Source organism: Dermacentor albipictus, chromosome 2 (genome assembly GCF_038994185.2).
Source record: "Dermacentor albipictus isolate Rhodes 1998 colony chromosome 2, USDA_Dalb.pri_finalv2, whole genome shotgun sequence".
NCBI lineage: Eukaryota > Metazoa > Arthropoda > Arachnida > Ixodida > Ixodidae > Dermacentor > Dermacentor albipictus.
The window spans coordinates 93,959,587-93,987,118 of record NC_091822.1 but is presented as its reverse complement, the minus strand read 5'-3'; the positions used below and the strand labels follow the sequence as shown (position 1 = coordinate 93,987,118).

At 45.8% G+C, this 27,532-nt stretch overlaps 1 protein-coding gene across 4 annotated transcripts in view; it reads right to left on the bottom strand.

Moving 5' to 3' along the window:
- Window positions 1–27,532, bottom strand: part of LOC135902744 (uncharacterized) — a 63,943-nt gene that overhangs the window by 30,350 nt on the left and 6,061 nt on the right. For 3 of the 4 annotated variants that reach the window (XM_065432963.2, XM_065432964.2, XM_065432962.2), the window contains exon 2: window positions 5,108–5,334. In XM_065432963.2, the coding sequence (XP_065289035.1) occupies window positions 5,108–5,334 (227 nt within the window). Of the gene's footprint in view, window positions 1–5,107; window positions 5,335–24,127; window positions 24,786–27,532 lie in introns of those variants that run through there. The other variant, XR_010564580.1, reaches the window with a different exon arrangement.

Sequence of the window (27,532 nt, the reverse complement as noted above, 5' to 3'; positions counted from 1 at the left end):
ATTCCATCTCAAATCTTGAGTAAATATTAGTCCTAGATATTTATATTCTGTTACTCTATTTAGTTCCTGTGGACCTATGCTGTATTTGTACCACAAAGGCACACATGATTCGTAGATTAAAATATCTGGCGTAAATTAATAAATTAAAAGTTAATTAGCGTAATTACGTTAAATAATAAAATGAACATTTTGACTTCTAGTAGAAGTAATGGCCGCCTCATCGAGTAATTTAGAGCAAGGGTTAGAATTGTGCGGTCTGCCATGGGCAATCTCTAAAAAATTCTGTGCAGCTAAAAAAAAAAACGCACCCTGTATAGTCTGCTATGTGAAAACTAATTGGCCTGTTTCGCACGAAGGTTGAAGCTTTGAACGTGATAGCAACGTATACAGCGTATACAGTCTCGTGCGCGACCGATGTCCGTGCTGCGAACGGCACTCCGGTGACGTCAGTTGGGGGAATCTCCTTTGTCTTCTCCCACGCTACCGCTACGATTACTTCACCTTCAAGCTTTTGCTCGAGCTCTGACTGCGTGCTCGCATAGCAAGGCGCTATCCAATTTTTATCGCTTTTTATGCGAAGCATATTACGAGGGCTCAACCCAGCTCCTCAGGCGCGGCGGTGACCATGAAATCACGTGACACCGTGACGTCACGACAGAGGAGAAGTGGCTTTGGCTCAACGCTTGCAAGACGGGCTGGGTGGGAATCGAACCAGGGTCTCCGGAGTGTGGGACGGAGACGCTACCACTGAGCCACGAGTACAACGCTTCAAAGCGGTACAAAAGCGCCTCTAGTGAATGCGGTGTTGCCTTAGAAACGCGCTGTTTCTAAGGCGTGCGTCTCTTGCTCAGGCGCACATTTCGTTGCCGCGCCGAACGCTGCTTTGCTCGACGCTCACCGCGTCCAATGCGGGGCGCGTAGTCGCTGCCCTGTAGCCCATTGTCTTACACCCCTTGGCGGGTCGACGGGAACGCTGTCGCGTTCCACTCTTGAAGGCGAAGAAGTAATGCATGAGTTGTTTCTTCGTCTAGCCGAACCAAATATAGCCAAGCAACAGCAGTTCACCAGGCTAAACAGTGGTTCAACAACTAAAATAAAGGCTAGTATGCTTCGCATCCTGGGCTTAACCTTACCTAAGCCACAGCCATTTTTTTTTCGAGTGTTTTATGAATGCCACCACTGGGAGGACAACAAAGCTCACATGTATAATGTATCTTTCATATCACCACCCAATGTGTTAGCCCGGCGGCAATCGCCTCGCGCTGCCACTGGGCTACAGCTCTAGGTGGCTTATTCGAGTGTGGCCGCGGGGGCCACATCTCGACTGGGCCAAACGAAGAGATAAAATTACAGTATTAAGCCATCTCACGATGACTGTCGACGGTATTGCGTTAGCATTAAATCAATGTACCTACACAACGTATCGCCACCGTCTAAACTAATTATGGAGGATGCGCGTACTATAGCGGGACTCCTCTCTCGCGCCTCCCTAAAAACACTCAGCGCCATTTAGTGACGCCGCGCGAAGCTTCCGAAACGCATGGAGTGCCGGTGCGTGCGAACGCTGACAAGCGCGTCACGCGGCAATCGAGCGCTTTTCTCGCGTTTCTTCTTGGACGCACTGTGCCATCTAGTGGCACTGCGCAGAAGTACGCGCATGGCCTCCGAGACGAGACGCCCGGCCCGTCGGGGCCTACGAAAGCTGAGAATTGTTTCCTCGCTTACTGCACACTGACTTTCCTCGCTTAATCTCGCTTACTGCACACTCGGTGGCGCATGCTCAGTGATTGATGTCGGCGAGATATTGATATTGATATTGTAGAGAATCACATGCCTGGCGCAGCTCACCAAAAAGCTGGTGTGAAAGGTGCTGTGTGAAAATCGGCTCAGATCCAGTGGATTTGTGTCGCATGGTGCTAATGCGTCTGGTTGCTATCCTTGAAGAAACATTGTGACGTGGTTTCGATATCGTTCACGATGGGAGAAACATGGCGCATCTTTTAAGGGAATTAAGAATTTAGAATTGAGAGTAAGCGTTTCTGTTGCTGCCCAACGAAGAAACCCGTCACTCTGTCACGTAATACGAATCGCTGTTGTGGAATTAATGTATCAAAAAGCTATAATTTCGGAATGAAAAACCTTGACGGTGGTGTATTTCGAACCTGCGATCGCGCGCTCAGAAGCCGATTGTCTTACTATATTCACCTTCTGCAAGAACGGCGGCCTCTTAGATGGCTGCCACGCATCGCCAAGTCTCGGAGGCCACAATTACACTGACTTTTTCTTTATTTATTTATTTTTGCGACCAGTAACGTTGCATGCATCATCCAGCGATTTCACGCAGGTACTTGCACCGCTGTTTACATGTTTGCGATGTTTAGCGGACAAAGCTGCTTAGATTTATGTTACTTTTATTTAAATTGCTATCCGCTACAATTCAAGGTGCAACTAAGCGCAAAAATCATACCTACTGTTAATGAGAAAGTAGAAGTTTATGGTTTGTGATATTGTACTTCAAATAACCCACACCAAAGCAGAATTTGAGAAAACCAGCGTAAAGTAGTGCGACGCAAACATGACGTAAATAAGAGACATCGCAACGCTGTACTAGCAGACTTTTTGTTGTGTTCGAGTCTCAATTGTTTCGCTGATTTTCTCAAGTGTCCGTACAAACCGACTTGCCCAGGAAGCAGCACTTTACAAAAAGAGCATCATATATAAATGCGTCATGTTCCATTAATATCCATCAGCTTGCTGGAAAACCAAGAGCACGAAAATAATTCTTGCATCAAAATTGTGAGAATGTGGCAGAGACATGTGACCAGGAGGGAACTGTGAAATGCAAGTGTTGGAACATAATGGAAATGAATGGTGTGATGGCAATACACATTACACAAGCTTAACAGCACACACAAAACTGTGAAAGTATCCAGATAATTTAGAAAAATCTACACAAGCAAGCTAGCAATTGATATGCTTAGAATGGGATTGTCTTAGGAAATATAAATATGACTTTCTTTATTGTGCATACTTCTATGAATGAGAATGAATTAAGGTAGCAAAGATATAAGAATGGTTGCGTGCGAAACTAACATGGCTGCATAAGCAATTGTGCATCTGCCAACATTGTCGTCTCTAATGTGCAATCCACTTAGACCCCCACTAAACGGCTACAAGATATTGGCATAACAGTGAATCAGGCACTTCGACTGTGCTGGGGATCTTCAGCTGTTCTCTTCGAAACCTTGTAATCGTCTTCTGATACTTGGAAACATGCCCTTGAATTTGCATACTGTCCTTTGGCTGTAAAGTGTAGGTTGAGTCAAGAATAGTGGATATTCCTTGCAATACATAGAATGACAGAAGTACAAGGTAAGAAATACTGGAGCGTTCAGATTTTAAATGTGGACGTTCCTTCTTGTGTTGAATATTTTTTTTACCTTACACAGGGACTATCTGTGGTATTATTGTATGTTATCAACGACAATGGTTGTCAAAGAAGCACGATTATATATGGCAAGAAACAAGAAACTTTCTACGGTAAGCACTCCACGCACAATTCAAACAAGAAAACACGTATCCTAAGCCCAATGCAAAACAGCCAACAACGCTCGAGCTCACAAAGCATGGTACAAAGGTTCAGACAGCGCGCATTATTGCCTTACTACAAATGTTGCACGTGCAGGGCATTAGAAATAGCCATTATTATTACGGAAAAATGGTACACAGTATTTTTCGGAAGCCTCTGTGCTCAACCTTCTTGCATAAATCAACATAAACTCTTCTGCTCTGATTGGCATGCGTTCATAGGCCGCATTTTTTAACGAACCGTTTCATTTGCCTATATTTTTTACTTCGCAATTGTTCCGTCGCAGTTATCGCTGGCATCGCCACTCACTGCTGCGCATAATAATAATAAAAAATACATCACAGTCTCGCGACAAGGCTGAAGTAATGAATGCAATAGCAGCATTTTAAAATACTGCACGAACTGTTAGACTCGTCGCTGTAGCGGCAGCAAGAATTGAAGTAAACGTAAGCTGAATAAGTCAAAGCGAACTGTTGTATTTGGGCTCCTCTGTTTGTATGCTGTCATCATACGATATCATTTATGTTTATTAATTGAAGCCAACGTACTTCTTAGCGACTTTACCATGACCTTTTCGTATCAGGTTTGTTTCAAACCTCCTTCCTGGGCCGAGCCCGGAGGTAGTGTCCACGGCGGCACCAATAAAATTACATAACTTTAAGGTTTGAGCTCGGCTATTGTAACGCACTTTTAATATTTAAGTCTGAGAAGTATTAAGATAAAAGACATGCGCTGTCGGTGTTTTGTTTCGAGACATTTGTTTGTGCGCTGCAAAGAATGTAAGACCTTGTCTGAGCAACTTCAGTGAAAGGTTGGGGTGGCAATATAACCCGCATATACCGCATGTCATATAGCACGGCATGACATTTGGCATACATATACCTAAATGTATACGAAATGTCACGGCGACGACTACGGCGAAAATTCGCTCGGTGGGTCCATATAATTGCGATCACAATAAAAAAGAATGCAAAATTAGGTTCATCGTTAGAAATAGGTAGCAGCTGTTTAAAGGTTCAATGCCGTCATGCCACCGTCACTCATTCATGTGGCCAACATTAACACAACGAAACACAGTCTTTAACAACGTGCAAAAGAACTTCCTCCGGCCTTACCATGAAACGGCGACGAAGCATTAGTGTCAGACGCTGGCAGAAGAGCCCAACAACGAACCTCAGGCGTATTTTACGGGGTATGCTGGCGTCGGGGTCTGAGTGGGCTTCGCACATGCTGGGTCGTGCCGCCTGTCAAACTGCAAGCCATGACCGCAGCCACCTCCTTGGCAAACATGTAGGGCCACTTGCCGGAACAGGCGAACCTCGACTTCGGGCGCGAAACGGCTCGAGTGGTCACTCTTAGCGTTTACTATGTTACTCTATGCACAGCGCGCGGGAAGCTATCCGCTCTCGGCGCACCCAGACTCTGTCCCCCACCGCAGATCGCTTTCAAGATAGGGCCCGGGAGGCCGCGCTCAGATGCGCCATATGCAGCCACCGCCATAACATTGCAGGAACGTACCTGTCCTCCATGTCCGGAGCCAGAGAAAGGAAGGCCGTGCAGCTTCAAGACCCAGAAAAGCTCTTTGAAGAGTGCGTCGACCCAGACGCTGTTATTCTCGAGATCGCTGTTCGATGGAGGCTCAGGGAAGTCAACTACTGTTGCCGATACTGTATCGACATAGCGCCGTCCCCTGGGTGGCTCACTTGTAGCTTCAGACGGGAACATTGCCTTCATGTCGTCGTAGCCTGTATTTATTAAAAGCTGCTGCGTATTAGATGCCATATTCATATTGATGAAACCTGTTCGCGAGTCAGCTTGTCAACTGTGGCCACTTGCGTGACATTGTTTGACTGCACACGAGTGGTAGTACAAGCGTAGAGCGTGGCACACCAGGACAAAAGAAGTGACAGTGCACACTATAGCGCCAAATTTATCCTGTCACTTTTATTTTGTCCTTGTGCGCAACGCGCTGCGTGTCTACTCCTTTCAATGAATCATCAACAAGCCAAAATTGCCACCTAAACCATACAATAACCAACGTATTGCAAACAGGGTGTCCCGCTATCTTTAGGCAAGGTGGCATACCCCCTCCCCCCCCATCCCCGCCCACGCCACCACTCCTCGCACACATTTCTAACGCAGCGCAATATCAATGCTGACACTTGGCAGCTATTCGGCGGTCAACGCTTTGCTGCCTTTTTCGCTCCTTTTGGATTGCTGTAGTTATCGGCATCTCCTAGAGTGTGAAGGCCAGTTTTGTCGTCGATTCGGTGCCCCGCGCGATTAACTCGAGGAGCGTTCAGTTCTCACCATTTATTTAACGGTAACGCGCATCGCTGTTGCTTGGTTAGTTCAGCCTTCCTTGTTTAGACTGAGCCAGGGACCAGGAAAGGGAGTCGGTTCGTGGTCAGCTGGTCTGTATGCTCGTGGAATGAGTTGCGGCCGCAGAAAACGCCAGTTGCATTTAACTTTTCCTTTTGCTTCATTATTTCATCGCGTGACGGCTCGCCGCGACGCTGGCAGATCCTCTGGACCATATACCCGCGATAGGGGTTAGAAAAGATGGAAAATAAAATTATGCGAGACAGCACCCATCATCAAAGCTTGCAATAACCCTTAAACCAAAAAGCAATATGACTGTCACCCGTTACCTCGTCTGGGATTTGTGCAGCATTCTTCGTGCAAAATTGGCAACTGTAAACAAGAATCGCAAGGGATTGAAACATTAAGCGATCTACTAAGGGAGATAGCCAAGGCAAGACCCAAACAGGAAGAAAAAGCGAAAATGAACAAATGTCGCAGTTATTTATTAAAATATTCATGAATCGACATCTTTTCATTTAAAAAGGAAGCAGAGAAAATGCCGCCGGATGTGCAGAACAATTCCGTGTGTTTTTAATGGCGCTTCTACAGTTATCAGTACAGCCGCCTGACGTAGCCACTTCTCTGCGGGGCGCAGTATGCCTAGAACCACAGTATCCTGCGCTCTACGCGATTGTACATATGGGACCGGCGGCCACGCATGGGTACGCAAGTTCCCAAATTACAATACGACTCGGTTTTGGCACTTAACTTGGTAGAGCAGTACACGAGGGATCCAATAGAACTGTGATTGTCCCGCAAAGATATGTTTCTCTATAATTCTTCCAGAGCTAATTCAAAAAACGTTACTATAGTCAGATACAACTTAACTCTACGGTGAAGGCCCGCTGACGGCCTCACAACCGCCAGCCACTGTCCCTCCGCGAGGCAGCAAATGATTAGTACTTCAAATTTTCCCGTTACCTAAATATGGTGGTAACCAGAAAAATAAAATTATTACTGCGTAATTTTACACGTTTTCCTTTGCCTATTATAATTATTTCTAATTATTTATTTACAAAGTACTTACAGGCCCCCATAGGAGTCTGACGTAAGGGGTGTATAAACGGAAACAGTACTATAAAAGCTAGTAAACATCAAGTAGCATGCGGCATTTATACATTTCTTATTATTTATTTACAAAGACCTTTAGGCCCTTACAGACCTTAGTGGAATGTTGAAAGCCTAATTCTTTATTGAAATAAAATGCTTGCTTCTCTGTAACTATTTATTTTCAAATTTCACTTCAGTTGGCAGTGAAGTTTCATAAGGAAAGCAGGCTCGGCAGTCAAACGAACTGTACCGCAGACTTTTGAAGAGTAAAATGCTCAGACTCCATGTACTTTGTCCGTATCTGTTGGACAGCTCACCGTTTCCACCGATAAAAAGACTCTTCAAGAACAACAGACGCCCTGGAGGTATCAAATACGACGCCATTTTGAAAAGGCCCCATAAGGATGATTTTGTTTGATTCTGTGCTTGGCTCGCGAAGTAACACAACCTAGCGCGGTCCGTGTGCCTTGGTTGCCAACTGCTGCTTTTTTTCAGTTGAATTCTACTATAGCAATCTTTATTTTACACTTTCCTTTGTAAACATGTTATTGCACACCGTAAGAAATGTTTACAGCCTTAAGGGTGTTTTCTAGTCACACTGGTACACTCTAAAAACAGTTGCACGCTTCGGGGTCTGTAGTTGCCAGATGACGATTATCGTCATCAGTCTTGCTTGCGTTCCCTTTTTTTTTTTTTTTGAAAACGCGGCGCTCGTTACTTTCCTGATGAGAATGCTATGTCATGCTTATAGCGCGCATGCCATTCGTGACTTGGAAGTATCGGCCTCTCAGCGTTAATGAAAGGAAATGCACGCAAGGCAAATGACAATTATCATTGTATGGCGAATATACACCCCAAAGGGTGCAACTGTTTTAAGAGTGTAAAACCCCTGTCACACAGACGCGGCTAAAGTCCTTTTAACTCCCTCCAACCAGGGACGTCTTTATCTCGAGGGAGATGCGCGACGTGTCACACGGCAGTCCTTTAGCAAAGGAACTTTAAGGAAGTTCCTTGCGAAAGGAGATGGACGATCTCCCTTGCAGACTGAAGGGAGTACTCTTGTTCCCAGCATGCTTGAATTTTGAGTCAAGAAATCGCCCTCATTTTTATTAATTTCACTTTTACCAGCAAACATAACTGTTTTTATTGCATATAATGAAGTATTTCAGCACTGACAAAGATATTTGAGTTGAGCAGCTACATTCGACTCTCGAACCGGGCGTTCTCGGAATGGCTGCTGCGTTTGCCCTGACTTCGCCTTTTTTTGTTGTTTTGGTCAGCGCGATCGCACGTCTCGCGCATGCGGAATGAATGATTCACGTCTTTCCCAAGTCCTTTTAGCAATAGTTAACGTGTTTCTTTCACGACTGCGTACGAGGTGAGCAGCGCCTAATGGGCCCCCAGAGGCAGCTTTCAAAAGCTCGCTTATAGGCCGTGTAACACGGGGCTAACTCCTTTGAGGTGAAACTTCCTTGTGGTCCTTTAACGGAAGAAAGTTTGAAGGAGGTCCGAGTTGCCCGTGTGACACGGGTATAACACCTTATCGTTAGGGCCTTACCAAAATTTATAGAGGACGACACTGGAGCTATAACCAGATGTGAGATGACAAAAGACGTAGTTGAAAAGAATGTAATCATTCTGACAGCTTTGGGCGCACAAAAATATTCGACCTGAGAGTTTCATATCTCTCCCGCATAAATTCTCTTGTCGCATATCTCTGTGCTCCCTAGGCTGTCAGAATGATTACAGAGTTTTCAACTACGTCTTCTGTCATCGCACGTCTAGTTAGAACTATCTTGCATCATCCATAAATTTTTGTAAGGCCCTAACGGTAAGAGTTAACCAGGTCGACACGAAAACAACCTTAAGGGTGTAAACATTTTTAGAGTTTGGCAGTGTTGTTCCTGCTTTTTTTTTCCTGCGCGAGTTCATTTGACGTGGTTGCTTGTTTGCCAATTGAACGAGAGGTGTATCTCACATGTACGCCGGTGAGATATTCTTTATTTCATTTTCCTTTTGCGTACTTATGCGTCTTTATGGGGAATGGTGGGCGTTATTCCCATGTGTACCAATAAAGGTATCGGCCTCCCTCGTTCGCATTGACAAGTGCAATATATTTCTGCATGCAGCAGGTGACGTCAATGTGATAAAATCGCACCAGCGTCTTTTGTGTACGCCTGTATCAGGTGCACCCGTAGAAAGCTGTAATATGCCTATGGCCAAGTTAAACCTCTTTAATACGTTTCTTTCGTATAACGGACTTAGAACGCAATATTCTGTGAATATGTGAGGCGCCGTGCGACGTCTCGTATGATGATGAAACACCTCTAGCTGAATCGCCATCCGCCCTAGCGCGACGCGACGTCAGTGCGCCACAGAGCATCCTATAACCTACTGACTGCGCATTGTGTAAACCGCACCTACTTGAGAGTGGGGGGGGGGGGGGGGGGTAGTGCCAGTTGCAAAGATGTTTAATTGATGTTGCACACTATATATTGAGACCTCTACGTAGTTTAAAAAAGTACAACGCGCCATTCTTGCTCAAACGTTCACTACATGGAAGATGTTAACGTGTACAGTGTGACCTACATGCCTGGCCAATCAAAGCGCGAACAGCCTAAACATATATGCACGTGGGCTTGCCTCACATCCGTTGCTGAAAGTCACACGGTCGACGCTGTGGTCGGCGTGAAAACAGATTTATTGAGCCAAATGAAATAGCAAATTGGATCTCAGTACTTTCACTATTGCCAATGCATCGTCAGGTGCTATAGTATTCAAAAGTGGAATAAATACAACATGCGTAATTCTAGATCCTGAAACCTGTTTAACTTTGACTGCCTATTGTTGTTCAACGTGCATCCCAAGGTTGACGCACTGAGATCTTTGCATGCAGCCCCCTAAGGAATCCGCTCATTGCTGCCATAAATTTAACTGGGGTGCCATCGTAATTAGCGCCAGAAACCCTTTACGCCGAGGTGAATACACGCGCGTACTTAAGTGTCGTCAGAAGTGGCGGTCGAACGTGAGCAACAGCTTCGCGACATGGTTTCCTGCAAGTATCGCAGAGTTTTCATAAGTCCGATCTTGGCATAAGGTGAGCCCATATGAACTCCTTAATTTGCGAAACATTTCTCCGACGTCGCTTAGCACAAGGAAAACATTGAACCGTACTGCTTCTCTAGGCAGAGTGCTTTCCCCAAGTCTCCTATACTGATATGCTACTAATGATGCAAGGTATCGCTGTCATATGATTATTATGTAAGGTATCAAAAAGAAAATAGAGTATACTATACTTGCTAAACAAGAAGGTAAGCAGTGTTTCTAGATTAAGTTTCAGCAGTGAAGTATGGCGATAACTACAAGAACGGTATTTATGCAAGCTCCCCAAATGCTGCGTGCGCAAATAGACTGTCGAGGCCATCAATGCCAACTATGAAATCGAGGTTATCACGGTATGTCGTCCAGTCTTCACGGAACACGCTTAAATATAAAGACAAATACCGATCACCAATAATGGAGTATTGTTAAGGTTTCCGCTCCAACACGGTATCATTGTTTATAATCAGACTACGAACGACAAAATAGTCGTCTCAACAACGTGACCGGTGCATCTGGAGCATACAGGTGACAAATCATTCCCAACCGGAGCAATGGTAGATACCTTGCAACCTCTACACGCTACGTCTCTCGGTCACGTTAAACGACGTACTTTAGCGACAGTTCTGTCGAATTTTTATGCTCATCATCAAGAAGTCTCTCATGTGGGATCCGGAACGTTATCACAAGTAATTTTTTTTTTTAAGGTACGCCGGCTTGTTTTCACCTTCCTCAATGCCAAATATGCACGGAAACACTTCCCCAACTATACATACCACGGGCTGCACACGACCCACTGGGCAACAACTGCAACACGGAGAAAGCGCAAGAGCAGCAGAAGACTTTCCTATGGGCGACACGTGTCAGACTGCACCAACAAAGAACCAGTCGTACTACTAGGTTTCCAGCTAGAGCTGCTTGGAAACGGAAGGAATGGCTAAAAAAAATATCCTCTACGGTCACCGATATGTGGGCGTCCTACTTCTTCCTCTAATATGTACATGGATATGTTATGCAAAATCGAACGGATGGCCTACACGTCAAATAGCGTGCATGCTCAGCAGATGACGACGTGGGCCCATACACAGACAGCGTAGCCATTTCCTTTACTCAAGGTTGTCTTCATTCTGGCCGCACGTGTGCTATAGTAATTCGCGTGATCCTCTCGGATCATCAGTGGCCGCGCGCTTAAGTACTGCCAAATGAATTTTTCGAAGATTGGGAGCTGCTCTCATACCTAATGATTGGGGTCATTGCTTATAATAAAGCAGAATATTCTTGTACTGTTATTTCTGACGTACATACTTACATACATACATACATACATACATACATACATACATACATACATACATACATACATACATACATACATACATACATACATACATACATACATACATACATACATACATACATACATACATACATACATACATACATACATACATACATACATACATACATACATACATACATACATACATACATACATACATACATACATACATACATACGTACGTACATACGTACGTACGTACGTACGAAGCTTACTCACTCACTGATTGCGCTCGCGTTATTCAAGCGCAGGGGCTCTGGCACACATGACATGCTTTAAAGAGTGGCCGGCAATTATTTCCCGTGAGTTTTATTTTATTACAGAGATATCGTAGAACTTCCTTCATTGTTCATTTCACGTTTTACAGTTAGACGGTAAAAAACAAAAGCAGCGCTGATTCCATTTTCTAACGAGCATTTTATTTTTCCTTCTTGTAGTGTGCCGAACAAAGGACAGTCGATCGTGGCGCCGCAGCGGCTGGACATACATCGGAGAGCGAAAATTTCGGAACGAGAAAAATATCGTAGCAAATCATTTAACCTTGGCCAAGGTTTCCACAACCCGCCGTGGTTGCTCAGTGGCTATGGTGTTAGGCTGCTGAGCACGAGGTCGCGGAATCGAATCCCGGCCTCGGCGGCCGCATTTCGATGGGGGCGAAATGCGAAAACACCCGTGTACTTAGATTTAGATGCACGTTAAAGAACCCCAGGTGGTCTAAATTTCCGGAGTCCTCCACTACGGCGTGCCTCATAATCAGAAAGTGGTTTTGGCACGTAAAACCTCATATATTATTATTATTATTATTATTATTATTAAGGTTTCCACAACGCAGGCATAAATGCTTTCTCTATAATCATCGTACGGCTCAAAAACACTACTGCTTGCATATTCAGTAGCGACCATAACTTGTTTATGCCATGCTCCTGCAGGAAATTTCATTAACTGCGTGATCATGGTGATACTACAGTTGTCAAAATTTGCATTATTTATTTATTTATTTATTTATTTATTCATTACTTTTCTAAGGTTCGATTATTCTAGGCAAGGAGCATGAGAAACACCATTCATAGCACAAATTTGAACATTATGCAAAAGGTGGAAGTAGCGAAATAATATTCAGTACTGGAGCCCATCACACTGAAGTAGACATGCAATAAGTCTGTTGAACACGTCAAAGAACAACTAGTCAAATACATCAGGATGGAATGTATTACATTCCCTTTTTTCCAACCAGTGGCTCTCGATTCTCAAGCGTCGCCTGCACCGCATTCTCAGTATGCTCAAGCAGTGGCCGCGGGTTCAATCGTCAACCGCGGCAGCCGCAATTCACCGAAAATGGAATGAGGTTACACTCACGTGTTCCGATTGCGGGCTTGGGAAAGGGACATTAAGCAGTACCACTGTAGGCAGTTCTGACCTCAGAGGTATGATTGCAAAAATGTGTTTGATGATAATTAGTGACAAAATGTTGAACGCTACCGAATCCAATCAATTGAGGCCAACCTTCCTTACCCTTTATTTCCTTTACAGTTACATAAAAGTGGAAGGAGCAACATGAACAACTATTAACATCCACAACTTGCAAATTACTACAACACAGTATACATAATCAAATGCTAAATTTTCTTGATAACCATAATTTTTTAACCGGTAATCAACATGGTTTTATAAAAGGATTCTCGACGTGCACTCAGCTGATAGAAACAATCCACCATTTTGCAACAACAATTAACCATGGTACACAAATTCATTCTATGTTCATAGATTTTTCAAAAGCACCTGACAAAGTTCCTCCCAACAAACTACTTTATAGATTACATAGTGTTTTCAAAAATAATCAGCTAACTGAATGGACTGATGCATGCCTAACCTACAGCAGAGTTTGCTTCCATTCGTAACAGTGTGTCTGCATCAGTAACGGTGGATTCTGGATTACCCCACTGCTCGGTGATAGGGCCACTTCTGGCCCTCCTAATCAATGATATTGTACGAGGTATTGCAGTTCATATTAAACTTTTTTGCCAACGATTGTGTTTTGAACTCCGAAATAATGCCAAATCGAATCAAGCATTGCTGAACAGTGCCCTTCAGAAAATTGCTTCTTGGTGTCGAGAATGGCAGATTCTGATAAACGTTGAAAGAACGGTTTTCGTCAGAATAAAACATAAAAACAAACATTTGCACTTTGAATAAAGTATTAATAAGGCTGTCCTGTCTGAAATTAGTAACTGTAAATATTTGGGGCTTTGGATTTCGAATGATCTCTACTGGAATACTCATTAATTCTCTCACTGCAAATGCGAACTTAAACTCTTTTTCCTCAGGCGAGCACTTAAGCTTTTTTCCCCTTCTGTTCACCCCTTGGCTTACAAATTTGTTGTGCTGCCCATTTTAGATTACTCTGCAATGATGTGGGACCCTTTTACAAAAACTAACACCGCCAAACTAGAGCAGCTACAAAAAAGAGCCGTGCATTTAAATTTATTGTGTGTGTTTACATTTACCAGTGGAAAAATTGCAGGGAGAAGCAAAGGAAGCATCACTTTAAAAAAGTATTTATTTTTTGGCGTACAGTGTCGTGTCATCTTGGCTTCAACGCCTCCTTTGCGGGATTTCTGAGCGGCGAGAGCCAACTGGCAGACTTGAGAGCCAACTGGCCGGCTTAATTGCCCACTAGACTTTCTGCCTTCAGGAGCAACCCCATCCTGTTTCCAAGGCGCGAACGGGCTATCAAGTTTACTACAGACCTACAAGACTGTTTTTTAGCCATTATGTGCGCCCTCCACAGCTATACTTTGGGTTTACTTCCTTTTTGCTACACTGAATTAATAAGTGAACGTGTTTTCGAATTAAATTCTCTAATAATGTTGTATTCTTGGTATCATTATCGTACATAGTCTACACAGAGTACTCAGCCAACCTCTAATGAAATGCGTAAAATTTTTTTCTGATTACGCCCGCCATTGTAATGCAGATAATCGTAACTTCAAGTCATTTTCTCAGAAATAAACGCTGAATGAAACGCTCACGTCATCCTGAACACGATCAACAAGCGCCGTAGTGCTCTAACTTATGACGCCTCTATTCGCAAGCTTATTCGTCTTTTCTTTTTTTGTGTGTGTGGGGGGGGTGCTCTTTTACCGTACAAATGTCCCCCAGACGTCTCTGATGTGATGAGCACGATAATCATTGCGCTACCACCTATATACTGTCACTTTGTAGTGGTGTGAAGAACACACTTCCAAAAGAGTGAGTCACGACTATAACTCATTATCAGGTGAGCTTTCGCTGGAAAACACTCAAAGGACAACGATGGCTGCGCGCAAGGTAGTGCTTCTTCTTAATCTGATCTACGGATCATGGCATCGGTTCATCAGATTGGAATGTCCGTACATTGCAGCGCGATCTCGGCTCCTCAAATGTGATGGAGAATGTGCGCCAGTAATGGCTTCACGTGCGCAATCTGATAAGATAACCCTCCTTCACTATAGAATCCGTGACAACGTACTGGATATTAGAAACACGTGCAGGCGCGTCTTGGGCTAACTGATAACTTCGGAACAGTAGCTAGAAGCTAAAGAAAGCTCCACGCTCCCGCACCCCCCCCCCCCCAATAAAAAAAAATTTGTATAGTTACGCTCAATATTAGCGGAAACATAGTGCTCGTTGTAAAAAGGGCCCCCAAGACTGCACAGTGGTGCCGACATACCAAAAATGCAAGTGCTAAACACTTTTCAATTACTGGTATTTATGAAACCAGCCCTTCGTGGTTCAATGTACCCCTGTAGTCCAAGGGCCAGTTCCAACACGGGTATTGTGCCGAAGCTCATATTTACGTCAGCATTAATTGTCGCACAAGCACAGTATTTTCTCTTTAAATCTTAACATTAGACAGCCAAAATACACCGCCAAAAGCCAAATACAGCGAAACCCTAATCCCAATACTTCAGGAATTTTTGTTCTAACGTACATGTTCGCGCTGATCCATATGTTATAAAAATATATGTTATACTGAAAATGTATTCAGTGCTTTCCTCGAGGCAGCTGTTTTTATTCCTGGTGATGCCAGGAAACAGAGCCTGATGCCACCAGCGCTCAGAAATCTCATCGAGAGGCCACAGTGTTTTCGCACACCCTGTGTGATGTATGGTAGCGCTCACGTGCTTCTTGTATCGGTTATAAAGGCAGAAGTGCACGGTTAGGCACATGTGCTTAAGCTCATGAAGTTTATTTGCGCCAGATAACCTATCCGAGCTTTCACACTTGCTTCATAAAAAGCCTTCAGCACCACCCGTATTCCAGCTGCTTTTAACTGCACCAAACAAAACTATTAAGCCAATACAAGTATTGGGGATATCATTTTATCATTAGAGCGCTCAAGGTGGTAAGCTCTGCATGCGGAGTAACTTGAGAAGTTGTGTGCATCATGAACAAAGCTACGGTAATTAGATTTTCAGTAACTGATCTTACGTGGCTAAACAAAATGAGGAGTTTGGAGCCGGTCCTCCAGATTATCCAGTCGAGAGAAGAAATGTTGATTAAACATGCTTCTGTAAGAGGCATGGGAACAAATATTTTCCAAGTAAACGCTCTTGGAAGGCGTAACTGACACAAAAAAGTACATCTGTAAAGTCACAGAAAGAACAGTGCTTCAAGATGGGACACAAAGGAGGAACCACACACAAACTGCGCTAACAACTTGAAGCGCTGTCCTTTCTGTGATAACAAAGCAACTAGCCTGTCAGTCAATCCTTGCAAACCTTACCGCACATAGCCTTTTGAGAGGCTGTCATCAATAGTATGGCCCCGTGACCATGTTCCTTGTGGCGAGTCCGCTTTCGATTGTAATGCACGCTGGTTTTAGAGCGCAGCTCTTTGGCGTCCGTTCCTGGGTTTCGCGTCGTCGTCGGCGTTGTCGTCGGCCTCGTAACCAGCTCCGCCCCCCTTTCATCCCCCCAGCGCTAGCAGCGACCGACTGATACCGCTGGATGCCGCTGACGCCGCTAGAGAGTCAAGATAACGTGACTGCATAGAACACCGTCGCCGCCATGCAGAAAGAGGAGGAAAGGGTCCCCCCCCCCCTGTTCTTGTGTGGCGGATAGGGTGCTCTTCAGTTGCCGACGCGCCGGTTATTTCACGTAGGCCCCGGCACGTCGACGAATACGTGACCACCTTCCCACGGCTAGACCTGGTTCTTAGCGCTGCGGAAGCGAGGGTATCATATTGTTTGTGTCGGCATCGGCGGCGTTGTCCCTGAAACCAACTCCGCAGCTGGGGTTGACTCACTATCGGCGTCAGCGGCATCAGTCAGTCGCTGCTATCTCTTCCCTCCTCCCTTTATCGTGTTGTCCGCTTGCTGCGCGCGCTTCTGCCCCCATCGTTTGCCGCTGGGTGTACACGCCGCCCCCTTCCCCCCTCTTCCTGCGAGTCTCCGGTTGTCAAAGCGCCGGCTCGAACTTAATTCCTTTCTTCGCTCCTCCTCCAATGCAACCCCTGTGCGGTGGCAATCAGAGAGCCAGATCGGTGGCGGCGGATCTGTATATGTGCACCGCCCGAGCCGAAATTGCCGCTGCCGTTCGCCCTGTGCGGTGGCAATCAGAGAGCCAGATCGGTGGCGGCGGATCTGTATATGTGCACCGCCCGAGCCGGCTGTGACAACCTCGCGAGGCACTTGTATAGATCTCGTCTTTGAGAATCAAGCATTGGTGTACCAAGTCGAACATATATCAGTCTATTTCTCCGACCACAAAGCTTCCTTCATGACTGTCAAGAACTGTTAGTGGAGTCTTTGTTAAAGGAATACGTGTGAAAAATTAAAAAAAAATTCTGTGATAGCGCATACATGTGTTGCTCGATTTCTTTGCCTCAATCTATCGAAAAGGTGAAACAGCTTATTTGCTGCGCTCAAATTTCGCATTAGGAAGTAACGTAATCGTCGGTAATTTTTTTTTTTCGAAGGCAAGCAGTTCAAAGCTTTAGTGTCAATATAGCAGTGAACGTGTGCCACCGAAAGCTTGCTTTGTCGCAGATGCGATGCATGACGCAAACGATCGAGCAGATTTAGCGCGTCGCTGACATCAAGACAATGTGCTGCCGCCAAGGTAAGAAAGATAACGAAAGGGAACACATTGGTAGCTTGGTAGCTGCTCACGAAGCCTTGCCAATGGTGATTGTGCCACCGTGACGTAATCTGGGGCGGCTGTATTGACGGATGAGGTGGTTTCTTTTTTTTTCATTTTTTATACAGCAAAGCGTCAAGAGGAAGTTTTAGCTCGGGCCCAACTCCAACGCGGCCTATTCAAACAGATGTAAAACACAGAAACAATTTTCTGAGATAACCACTTGTCCGATTTTAATGAAATTTGTTGGATTCGAGAGAGAAAGGTAAATTCTAGTGTCTATTGGAAGCGCAGTTTCTATTTGGGGCCTGAATTTTGGTAAAAGAATTTTCAGAAATTCGAAAGTGCGAAAAGAATAGAAGAACTAAGTTTATAAATTATGCGCGTCATGCGACGCAAGTGACGCGCATATCCTGCGCCGTCGAGACACCGCAGGAGAACGTCGCTGCACGTGGTTCACTTTCTTGCCTTTATTCCTCTGTGTACACGTGCGGCTTCTTCGATGTCATGGGCCGATTTTGTGTGCCAAACTGTAGAGGAAACTGCTACAACGGGCCAAAGGTCAGGCTGTTTGGGTTCCCAAGGGATCCCGAACGAAGGAAAAAAATGGCAGCGGGCAGTGCGACGGGACGATGTCGACGTTAGAAAACTGAAAGATCCGCTGGTAAGTTTAGTCTCGCTTTTTAATTCGTGCAGTGATGATTTATATAAACAATGTAAAATGAAAGTGTATTAGTGCAAACTACGATATTCCATTGTTATATAAATACGTTTTCAAGTGACCATTTATTTACACGTGTAAACCACGTGGGCTCGCGTGCGTTTGCGATGGTGTGTGTATATTCATTCGTTGAATGGCTCATGGGTCAGTAAAATGCGCTTTTCACAGATCTCGCACTTAGATTTATAAGCGTATGTCACAGTTTTGCAGGTGTCAAGGTGTGTTCATAATATGACGGCGGTGGTTGTTTCGCAGGTTTGGAAACGGCATTTCAAACTCGAGCACCTACGTACATCAATATGCACGGACTGCGACGGACGGGCCATCGAGATTCAAATGAAGCTCACCTGGCTTCCGCCTGATGCCATTCCAATGACCTTTCCTGACTGCCCACAATATATTTCGGATTTTCGCCAGTCGAGAGAAGACCCTTATGCAAAGCGAACAAGTGTGGAGAACGAACAGCTTCAAAGGGCCTTAAAGCAGTCAGCTTTAGCGCACAAGAACGAGGAACAAGAAAACAAAGTTAACAGCCTCTAAGACATCAGTTCACGCCTGCACAAGCTAGGAGGAAAAAGGTTTTGGACAGCGGTACCTTGCGAAAGTTGCATGATCTTTGCTCACATCAATGTGACAGCAGATGCTCCCGAGATTTTGGTGTCAGTGACTGTGTCGTCGGATATGTCTGTGCGTGTGTTTTGGAGTGGTGCTCGTCTTACATCTGACAAGTGTTTTGAGATCCCGGATCATATCCACGATTTCCGCGTGCTTGTTCCGCTCTTGGCTAATGTCGAGGACCACTGCACTAAAGGAGAACCACAACAAGTGGACAAAGGAAAGGCTGCACTGAAAATGGTGATCTCACTTCTTGGTGACATTTCAAGTGGAGCTAGACCTTCTGGAGGACGAAAAGGTGGGCGTTGTGATGTTCATCAAAGAGAAGTGCCATCTCCTCACGAAGAGTAATAATGCTGTTCGGTACTCTGCGGAACTTTTGGTGTTGTGTAGCATTTCGTACACTATTTCACCGCACGGCCAGTGGCGTAGCAACCAGGGGGGCCAGGGGGCCGTGGGCCCCGGGTGCAAGGGGCCAGTAGGGGGGGGGGGGTGTCATGTACGTCTGAAGACACCCCTCTTTCCGCCGGCTACACCCGGGGGGGGGGGTGTGACAGAAGACCTATGGGCCCCGGGTGCCAGACGACCTAGCTACGCCACTGCGCACGGCTACAAGTTTTTGAGGAGCAGTGGAAAGTTAGTGTTGCCTCATACCGAAACAATCAAGCCTGTCTGTGGTGCTCATCATGTTAGTCCTTTAAAGGAGCAAAATAAAAAGGGCTTCCTAAAATATATGAAAAGGAGGGCAAGACTGCTGAAAGCACATGAAAAAAATGCAACATTAATGGTAGATGAAATACTTATACAGCAGTTCTTTCAATACAAGGGTGACAGTATAACAGGGGCTGCTGCGAACTGTCTTGAACCTGCTAAGACAGTGCATGTATTTATCGTGCAGCCTCTCCTGCCACCATTCAAAGATGTTGCACGTATCCTTCCAGTGTCAAAAATTACTGCGCAGGAACTGCATGAAACTGTAAAAAAAATAGTCTTGAGACTTGAAGCGAACCTTCATATCGTTGGAGTCATCACAGACAATAATTTCATTTACCCGAAAGTAATGGCTATGTTCAGTGAGGCCCAGAAGCTCGAAATTGTGTACCCTCATCCAACTAATCCGCAGCAGCCACTCTTTGATATTATTGACTTTGTGCATTTGCTGAAATCTATCAGAAACAATTGGCTAAACCAATAAAATCCTGACCAATGTCTATATTACCCACCTTTTCCCTGTGGAACCACAGAAAGTAAGAAAATAAAGGGTGCTTCATTCACATCGCTCAGAAAGCTTCATGAGGCTGAACAAACTAATACTGTGAAAAGGGCTTTTGGGCTGGCGTATAAAGCATTAAATCCCACAAATATTGAGAGGCAGAACGTGAAACTTGCTCTGCCTATTTTTTACTTTTTTGTTTCATCTGCTTTGAGGATAAGAGGCGAAACCCTGCATCTGACGCTTGCAGATGGTACTGCAGAATTCATAGACCTAATTGTGCGATGGTGGAGCATCGTCAACGTCAAGACTCCCCATAAGAGACACAGAGAGAGAGAGATGCGTGGCAAGTACCAGTACGTGGAATCAATGGTGGGCAGCTGCAGTTCCTCGACACATTTATTACCTGGCTCGGCGACTGGAAAAGTAGGTGTGTGCATAGAGGTGCGTTGACAAAGGAGACCCACTCAGCGCTCCGGCTTTCCGCACACGCCTTGATCGAGGTGTCAAGATATTGTTTGGAGGAGCTCGGTTTTACGGTTTTACCGATCTCCTCGAAGCTCGCTTTGGAAAGTACCGGAAGCTGTGCGGGTCCCATTACAATGTGTCGATCACAGAAGTATTTGAAGCTGAGACAAAGATCCGCCTCCAGAGCAAACTTATCTCGCCAGATATACCAGCATCCACTGATACTTGCAAAGAGACGTGTGTTGAAATGCTGATTGACAAATATAACATAAAGCTAAGAAGCTGCGGCCTAAAGAAGCCCCAGGAAGACATGCCGGCATTGGTGTACATCGCTGGCTACTGTGCCTATGCTGCTTTGAAGTACCAGCCTTGCAATGACTGCTGCGATTTATTCACAATTACTGAGAGAGAGCTTGAACGCAGTGAGCAAGTGCTGGTTGATAATATGAGCAGAGGCGGCTTGAAATTTCCACAGCCATGTGTCGTTCATGTGGTGCTGTCCACCAATATTGTGCTAGAACATATTACAGGCAAAGAATATAAGAACATGTTTCATGCAGAAAGTAATCAGAGAGCTGCACTTCTAAGTGTGATGAAGTATTTGCTCTGTGACAGTGAAGACTTTGACACTTGTGCAACTGGTCACAGTAAAGAGTCAATGTTAAAGAACATCCTTAATCCAGCAGTAAACACTCTGGTGAAGAATTACGTAGCCTTCAAAAACGAGAAGGTAAACAAAAAAAAAGAATAATGGGAAAAAGAGAAAGTTCATTACCCTCAAGTGAAAATGATGTGTGATGTCAATATATGAACTGTGTGTTATGTTGTCTTGACTTCTCTCGAATTAAAAAAAATATTCTTCATTGTGAAGTTAAGCACATTTTTCTTATTAAGCTAGTGAAATTGATGTATGTCATATTTTATTGATGTGAGGGTAGTGTGTTCGAATGTCATTCTGTGATAGTGCAAACCAATGCCAAATAAAGTATGTGATATGAAATGTACAGCTGTCTTTGACAGACAGAAAAAATAAAAAATGTTTTTCCGACCCATCCTCTTTCTAGGCCCAAATTCTGTAGTGGATATTGTTTTATGGGGGCCATTGTCCGCTTTGCTCCGAATGCCGAAGTTGACTTGGAAAGAGCTTGTCTTAGTTCCTTAAGTCACGCCAGTGCTAAATTTATGCTGGATGCAAACGAATTCCGGATGTATAACTTCGAGCATGCTGCAGTATTGTCCTTTTTTTATTTCTCTCCATGGCAGCAGAAGCGGAGGCAGACGGGCTGAGTGTGGTGACGTAACGGGAAAAGTGCCGAGGCCTTCTCCTAGTCTGGGTGGTACTAGCCTGACACGTCGAATGCATAATTCTCTCGTTACAAGTCCAGCTCGCTCTTTCAAAAACACTCGGCGCGCATTTCTCGTCTCTCTTTCTCGCCTTCTTTCCTTGTGACTGATCGCACTGTGACGTGTCGTGTTTGACTGCACAATCTCTTGGATCTGACAACTTCTCTAAGTAATTTTGGCGTAGGCGTTTGCGCTACATAAAAAGTGTGCAACGTTGTGCCGACTTCATGATTGCAGTCGCTAATTACATATCGACATTTATTCTCCGCAGCAGAAATGTCATCGTTGTTCTGACACACACCACATGGTATGGCCATAAGTGGTTACGAATGTACACCACAAAGTCGCTGGCCGAAACTACAATTAGTGTTTCTCACGCTCATGCTCGTCCACTATACCTATGTAGAGCCCAACAATCGGCATGTGGTAAGCTCGCGTCGAACGGCCGTTTTAAAAATAAAGACATTGCCGCCATACGATCCTCTTCAACGTGGTCATCGGCACGCTGTCGGCGTCACACACCTGTGATCCCGGCTCCCACACACACAGCAAGTCAATTTGCAAAAGCATGTTGGTCTATCTGGAAGCGATTTGCGAAGCCTCGAACAACACTGGACAGCCTGCACAATGCTTCGCATAATACCGGTTCCCTAAATGCGTGGAATGTGCACAACTTTTTTGAGCTAAATAATTTAAAATTGGATTCTTGGTGTTAGTGACTACGATGTTCCTCTGGTGAGGTCCCAGATTCTATTCTCGACCACGGTGGTCGTATCCCGGTGAATGCAGAAATCATCAACGCCTTTACAATGTTTTGGTTGGCCTTCCAGCAAGGTGGCCCAGCAGGATGGCCCCTCTCAATCAGCAACGTTTTCTGCGAAGCCCAAATTGAAATACAGCAGGTTCTCAAAATGATTCCGTAGCTCTCCATGACAGCGTACGTCATTGTCACTGCGTTGCACGTGGGCAGGTAAACCCACTCGATTAGGCATTGCCCTTTTCTTCATGTTACATACATTCAAATGGCCAACGTTTCACTGTAGCTGAAGCCTAAAGGAGTACTGACACAACAATTTTCGATCGTGTCTGTTCTGTGCAATAAGTAGCTAATGACCCAGTAATCAGGACACGAAACATCATTGGCTTCAGAGTACAACACGTAAATATTTGGAGCCTTGTTCGCAGTGACTATTCCACGTTTCGGCTTGAGAGAGCAACGAGATGGGCCTAAGAAGGAAAGTAAACACAGCTGGACACGTGATCACACAAAACTGTGACGCACGCATGCCGGCTTCGTGTTGCCAGTTCGTCTGCTACGCCTGCACGTGCTTTGCTATGTCGTCACCATCATCATCGTCCTCGTTCTCGTCCTCCGGCGGCGACTATTAGCTGCTTGCGATGGTCGACGCCAAATTAGACGTCGCCAACCACATTTGATTTGAACCACTACAAAGCAACGACTCGGAACGTGCGGCTAGCGACAGCTATAAATATATCTACGAACCGGTACTAGTACGAGCCATTCGTCGAAGGCAGTTTGGGAATGAAGCATAAACCGGAGCAAGACAAAAGGCGAGGTAAAAGTCGACACAGCATCAGGCTTGGGGGCACGTAGTCTTGGTGGAAAGTCATCGGACAGTTCTAAGCTCGGCCGGTTGCTTTTATACTAAGCGCGCTCGAAATGAAACGAGCAAAACTGGCTGCTCTTGAGTTGGGTCCATTCTAAGCGTCCAGCGGCGCGCACGAACTTGCACCACTTCCGCCGCTTTTAATTTAATTGAACAAATTTTAGCCGATTTTTGTGTCGCCGTCAGTGGCGAAAGAGGTAAGCGTCACGACGAGGGGAGAAAAGAAGACCGGGACGATCGCAGTCGCGAGAAACTTGCTCGCAGGACCCGCCCCGACGGTAATGCAAACTCGTGACGTAGCGTTTCCTCGGTTTCTTACATTGCTTTCTTGATGTCGTTGTCGCGAGGTGCTGCGTGTTGCGGTTGGCTGCGCGCACGTACTTTAAGATTGATTGTAAGTATATTCTGAGATATATTCGCCGTTGATATGTTGCAGACGATGTGTGTGTGACCACATAAGTCAATATCACACGTTAACTCGAATTCGAAATCGTGTCAGTGCTCATTTAACCAATATAAGGCATCGCAGTCCCAATCCTGCAGCCAACGATTACAACCGCAAAAGATGGAACGCCTCGTATCGATAAACAGTAAACGCCTCACTGTAGGCGTCATTTATTATTAAGTACAGTGTTTGAAGCCTTGTTCGCAAAAAAGCGGTCTTCGCTAAAATAAAATGCACGTACCTGTCCTATAATACGCGCACTATAAAAAAGGTACCCCCACTGCCGGCACGCTATTAATAGAGCAGGATGTCGTGCGTGAAGGCGCCGAATGTGAAGAGATGTGGGAAGTGTCGCCGCAGGGGCCTTGCAGTGATGTCCTCCTTGCATCCCTCCAACGCCACGCCTGCGGAAGGCAGGCTCAGCATCTCTCTTGGCAGCCATAGCTGCCATGCTAGGTGGGATGTCTGGGCACTGGAAGATGGGCTGGACGCCTCCTTTTTTATGCAAGGCTGACTGCAGATGTTCGTTGTCTGTGCGTTGTCAAGTGGGCTGGGTGCCTCCTTTTTAACGGAAGGCTGGCTGGAGATGTTCGTTGGCTGTGCGCTGGAAGGTGGGCTATGCACCTCCTTTTTTACGCAAGGCTGGCTGCAGATTTTCATGGGCTGCGTTCTGGAAGGTGGGCTGGCTGCCTCCTTTTTTACGCAAGGTGGGCTGCAGATGTTCATTGGCTGGTTGGGAAACAGGGGAGAAAGGCTCTGCCCTCGAAGAAACTGGTCCCGGACGCTGTACGCTGCAATTGGAAAAATATGAGGCGACGTTGGCTGCATTCATTCATGAGATAGGATAGGGTGTCCGGTGTTTTGGTACATGCAAAGGCCTTTGCCGATTACTCGGTTACAGGAGGCTTAAATCAGAGCGGCCGCATCGACGGCGCCACCTGCTGGCGCAAAGCGTTACCAGAGAAACGTCGCCATCGCCTTCGAGATTGCACGGGTTCACAGATTTTGCTCCGGTCGTCGGAGGCGGTTTGGGCGAATTACCGGACATGCAGAAGCATAAACGTGAGCGGCCGGAGCGGTGTAGCCGCCTGGTGGCTTAGACCTCAACCAGAGACAAACATTACCAAAATTTCAGGAACCTGCTATATCCTGCTTCGTTGCTGGTGCAAATTTTCGGCAGCGACGTAGTTGTAAAGACGATTACACCGCTGTCGAAAATTACAGACCTTAAGCGTGCCTGCTATTCCGCCAAACGGGGGTTGTTCGGGCGGATTACCGGATGGTCTGGGGCGTAAACGTGAGCGGCCGTACCGGTGCAGCCGCCTGGTGGCGTAGAGCTCAACCAGACAAACACAGAGCTAAAATTGCAGTAACCTACTATATTCTGCTTCGCTGCTGGTGCAAAATTTCGGCAGCGGCGTAATGGTGAACACGATTATACCACGCTGTAGAACATTTACACTAGCAGAATATATAGTAACTGGCTCTGTGTTTATGTGGTTGAGCTCTGCCCAACCAGCTGGCGCCACCAATCTTGCGGCTCACGTTTATGGCCCCGCTCATCCGGCAAAGCGCCCGCGCTCGCCGGAATACCGGACGCACTCAAATTCTCTATTTGCACCAGCAGCTAAGCAGCATATTGTAATTTACTCTGTGTGGGGGGTTGAGCTCTGCAACACCAGTTGGCGCCACCAAACCGGCCCCTCACGTTTACACCCCCGCTCAACCGGCAAACTGCCCGCTCTTGCCGGAATACCGGACGCACTACAATTCTCTAGTGTTATGTTGTCCGCACCCCGCTGCCTTGAAATTACCGCGTTATGCAAAGGCTAGCAGTGACCTCGGAGTCACTGCAGAACCGCAGTCATTGCAAGTGTACGTAATGGTACAATATAATGAAGTAGGTTTGAGGTAATGATCTCGATCTTGACAAAATGAGATATGCAGAAGAGTAGATACCGATAGATATAAAACTCGACTAATTAAAGCAGGCTAGCGGACCTGTTGTCCCTGCCCCGTTTCAAAGGTGATACCAACAAAGATCATCATCATCAGCATCATCATCTGGCGGTAGTTGTACGCGGTAGTCGAAGGCAAACCGCACGACATCTCAACGTGCGCATTGCCTCTTTTTACAGCGAAAGCTGTACGTGACTAACTTTACGTTGTTTTTTAGGCGTGCGGCACCAGAATAAAATCACCATGTGGGACAAACCCAGTGATAGTGCAGCAAGGGTCCAAGCTCAACGGCACATACCCCTGTGGGCTCGGAAACCTCTAACGCGCCCTTGCATCATCATGTGGGCAGATCCAGGTGAGTGTGCAGAAAGGGTCCCAGTTCAATGGCACATACCCCTGTAGGCTCGGGAACCTGGAACGCATCCTTGAACGATTCTTGTCACATGTGGGACCCAGACAGGTCCCAGGCACACGGGTAAGAACAGTTGTTTTTGAAATATTTCTAGTGCGTTAGAATTTATGATGCCACACCTGTGATCATCAACGGAGACTTCAGCGTGGACATTTCTAAGTCAGAGAAGAAATGGTTCATGCAATACATGTTGGAACAGTTAGGCTTGCAAGGTTACTTTAACTCCACGATACCTACCACGCATCACCGGACATGCATTTATTTGATTCTAGCCAAGTACCACTGAGCGTATATCACAGTGATCATAAAGCAATCGTGAATACCCTGACTAAATAAGGAGTTTCCATCGAACATCAACCATTGCCTTTAGAAAATCGTCCATTCAAACAAGTGACAAGCATTCCACTCTGCGAAGATTGAATGGCAGAGAAAGTTGACGACTGTCAAAGCTCTCAAACGAAAAGCAAAGAGCTTTCGCTATCATTGCATCTTCACAGAGTGGAATATTAGTCATTTTCATTTCTTCCGGCATAGTTCCTCTGCATATATCCCCGGCTATTTTGCAGTTCTCTCTCGTGCTCTGCATCGAAAATTTTGCCATCACAACCGTCTAGACAATTGGTCCCTTTATTTAGAACTGTAGCTTTAGAACTAAAGCCGCCACCTGCGGTGAGACGGAACCGAGCGGTACTAGGGAGTATCATTTCCTTTGATGTCGGTGCAAAAGAGGTTGCATTCGCCGGTGATATCACGCCAGCGATACTCCACTTGTGCGTTTTCTGATTATCTCGTTCACATCGGGGCTCCCAATTTCTTTAACAGTTTGTTAGATAGCTTTGATGACCGTGAGTTTAAGGGCTAAATATAGCCCAACGCAGCGCGCGCCCACGCTACGTCACGTTGGCGAGAACAGCGCCTATAGTTCGATACACTGGCCCAGCCAACGTAACCGGACGCGGCCAACGCGCTCCAAAGCACCCGGCGTCTAGATGGCTCTTGCTCATCCGCGCGTTGGTAGCGCCCACGACACCGATCTATGATGCAATGCGCGAAGAAAAAATTCGGCAGATCTCATGACCTGCAGGAATTCGATGTTATGCGAAGCAGTGTGCGAAGAGCCTATCAAGTTAACGAAACTACCATGGGAGCACCAAGACGTAGGTGGCT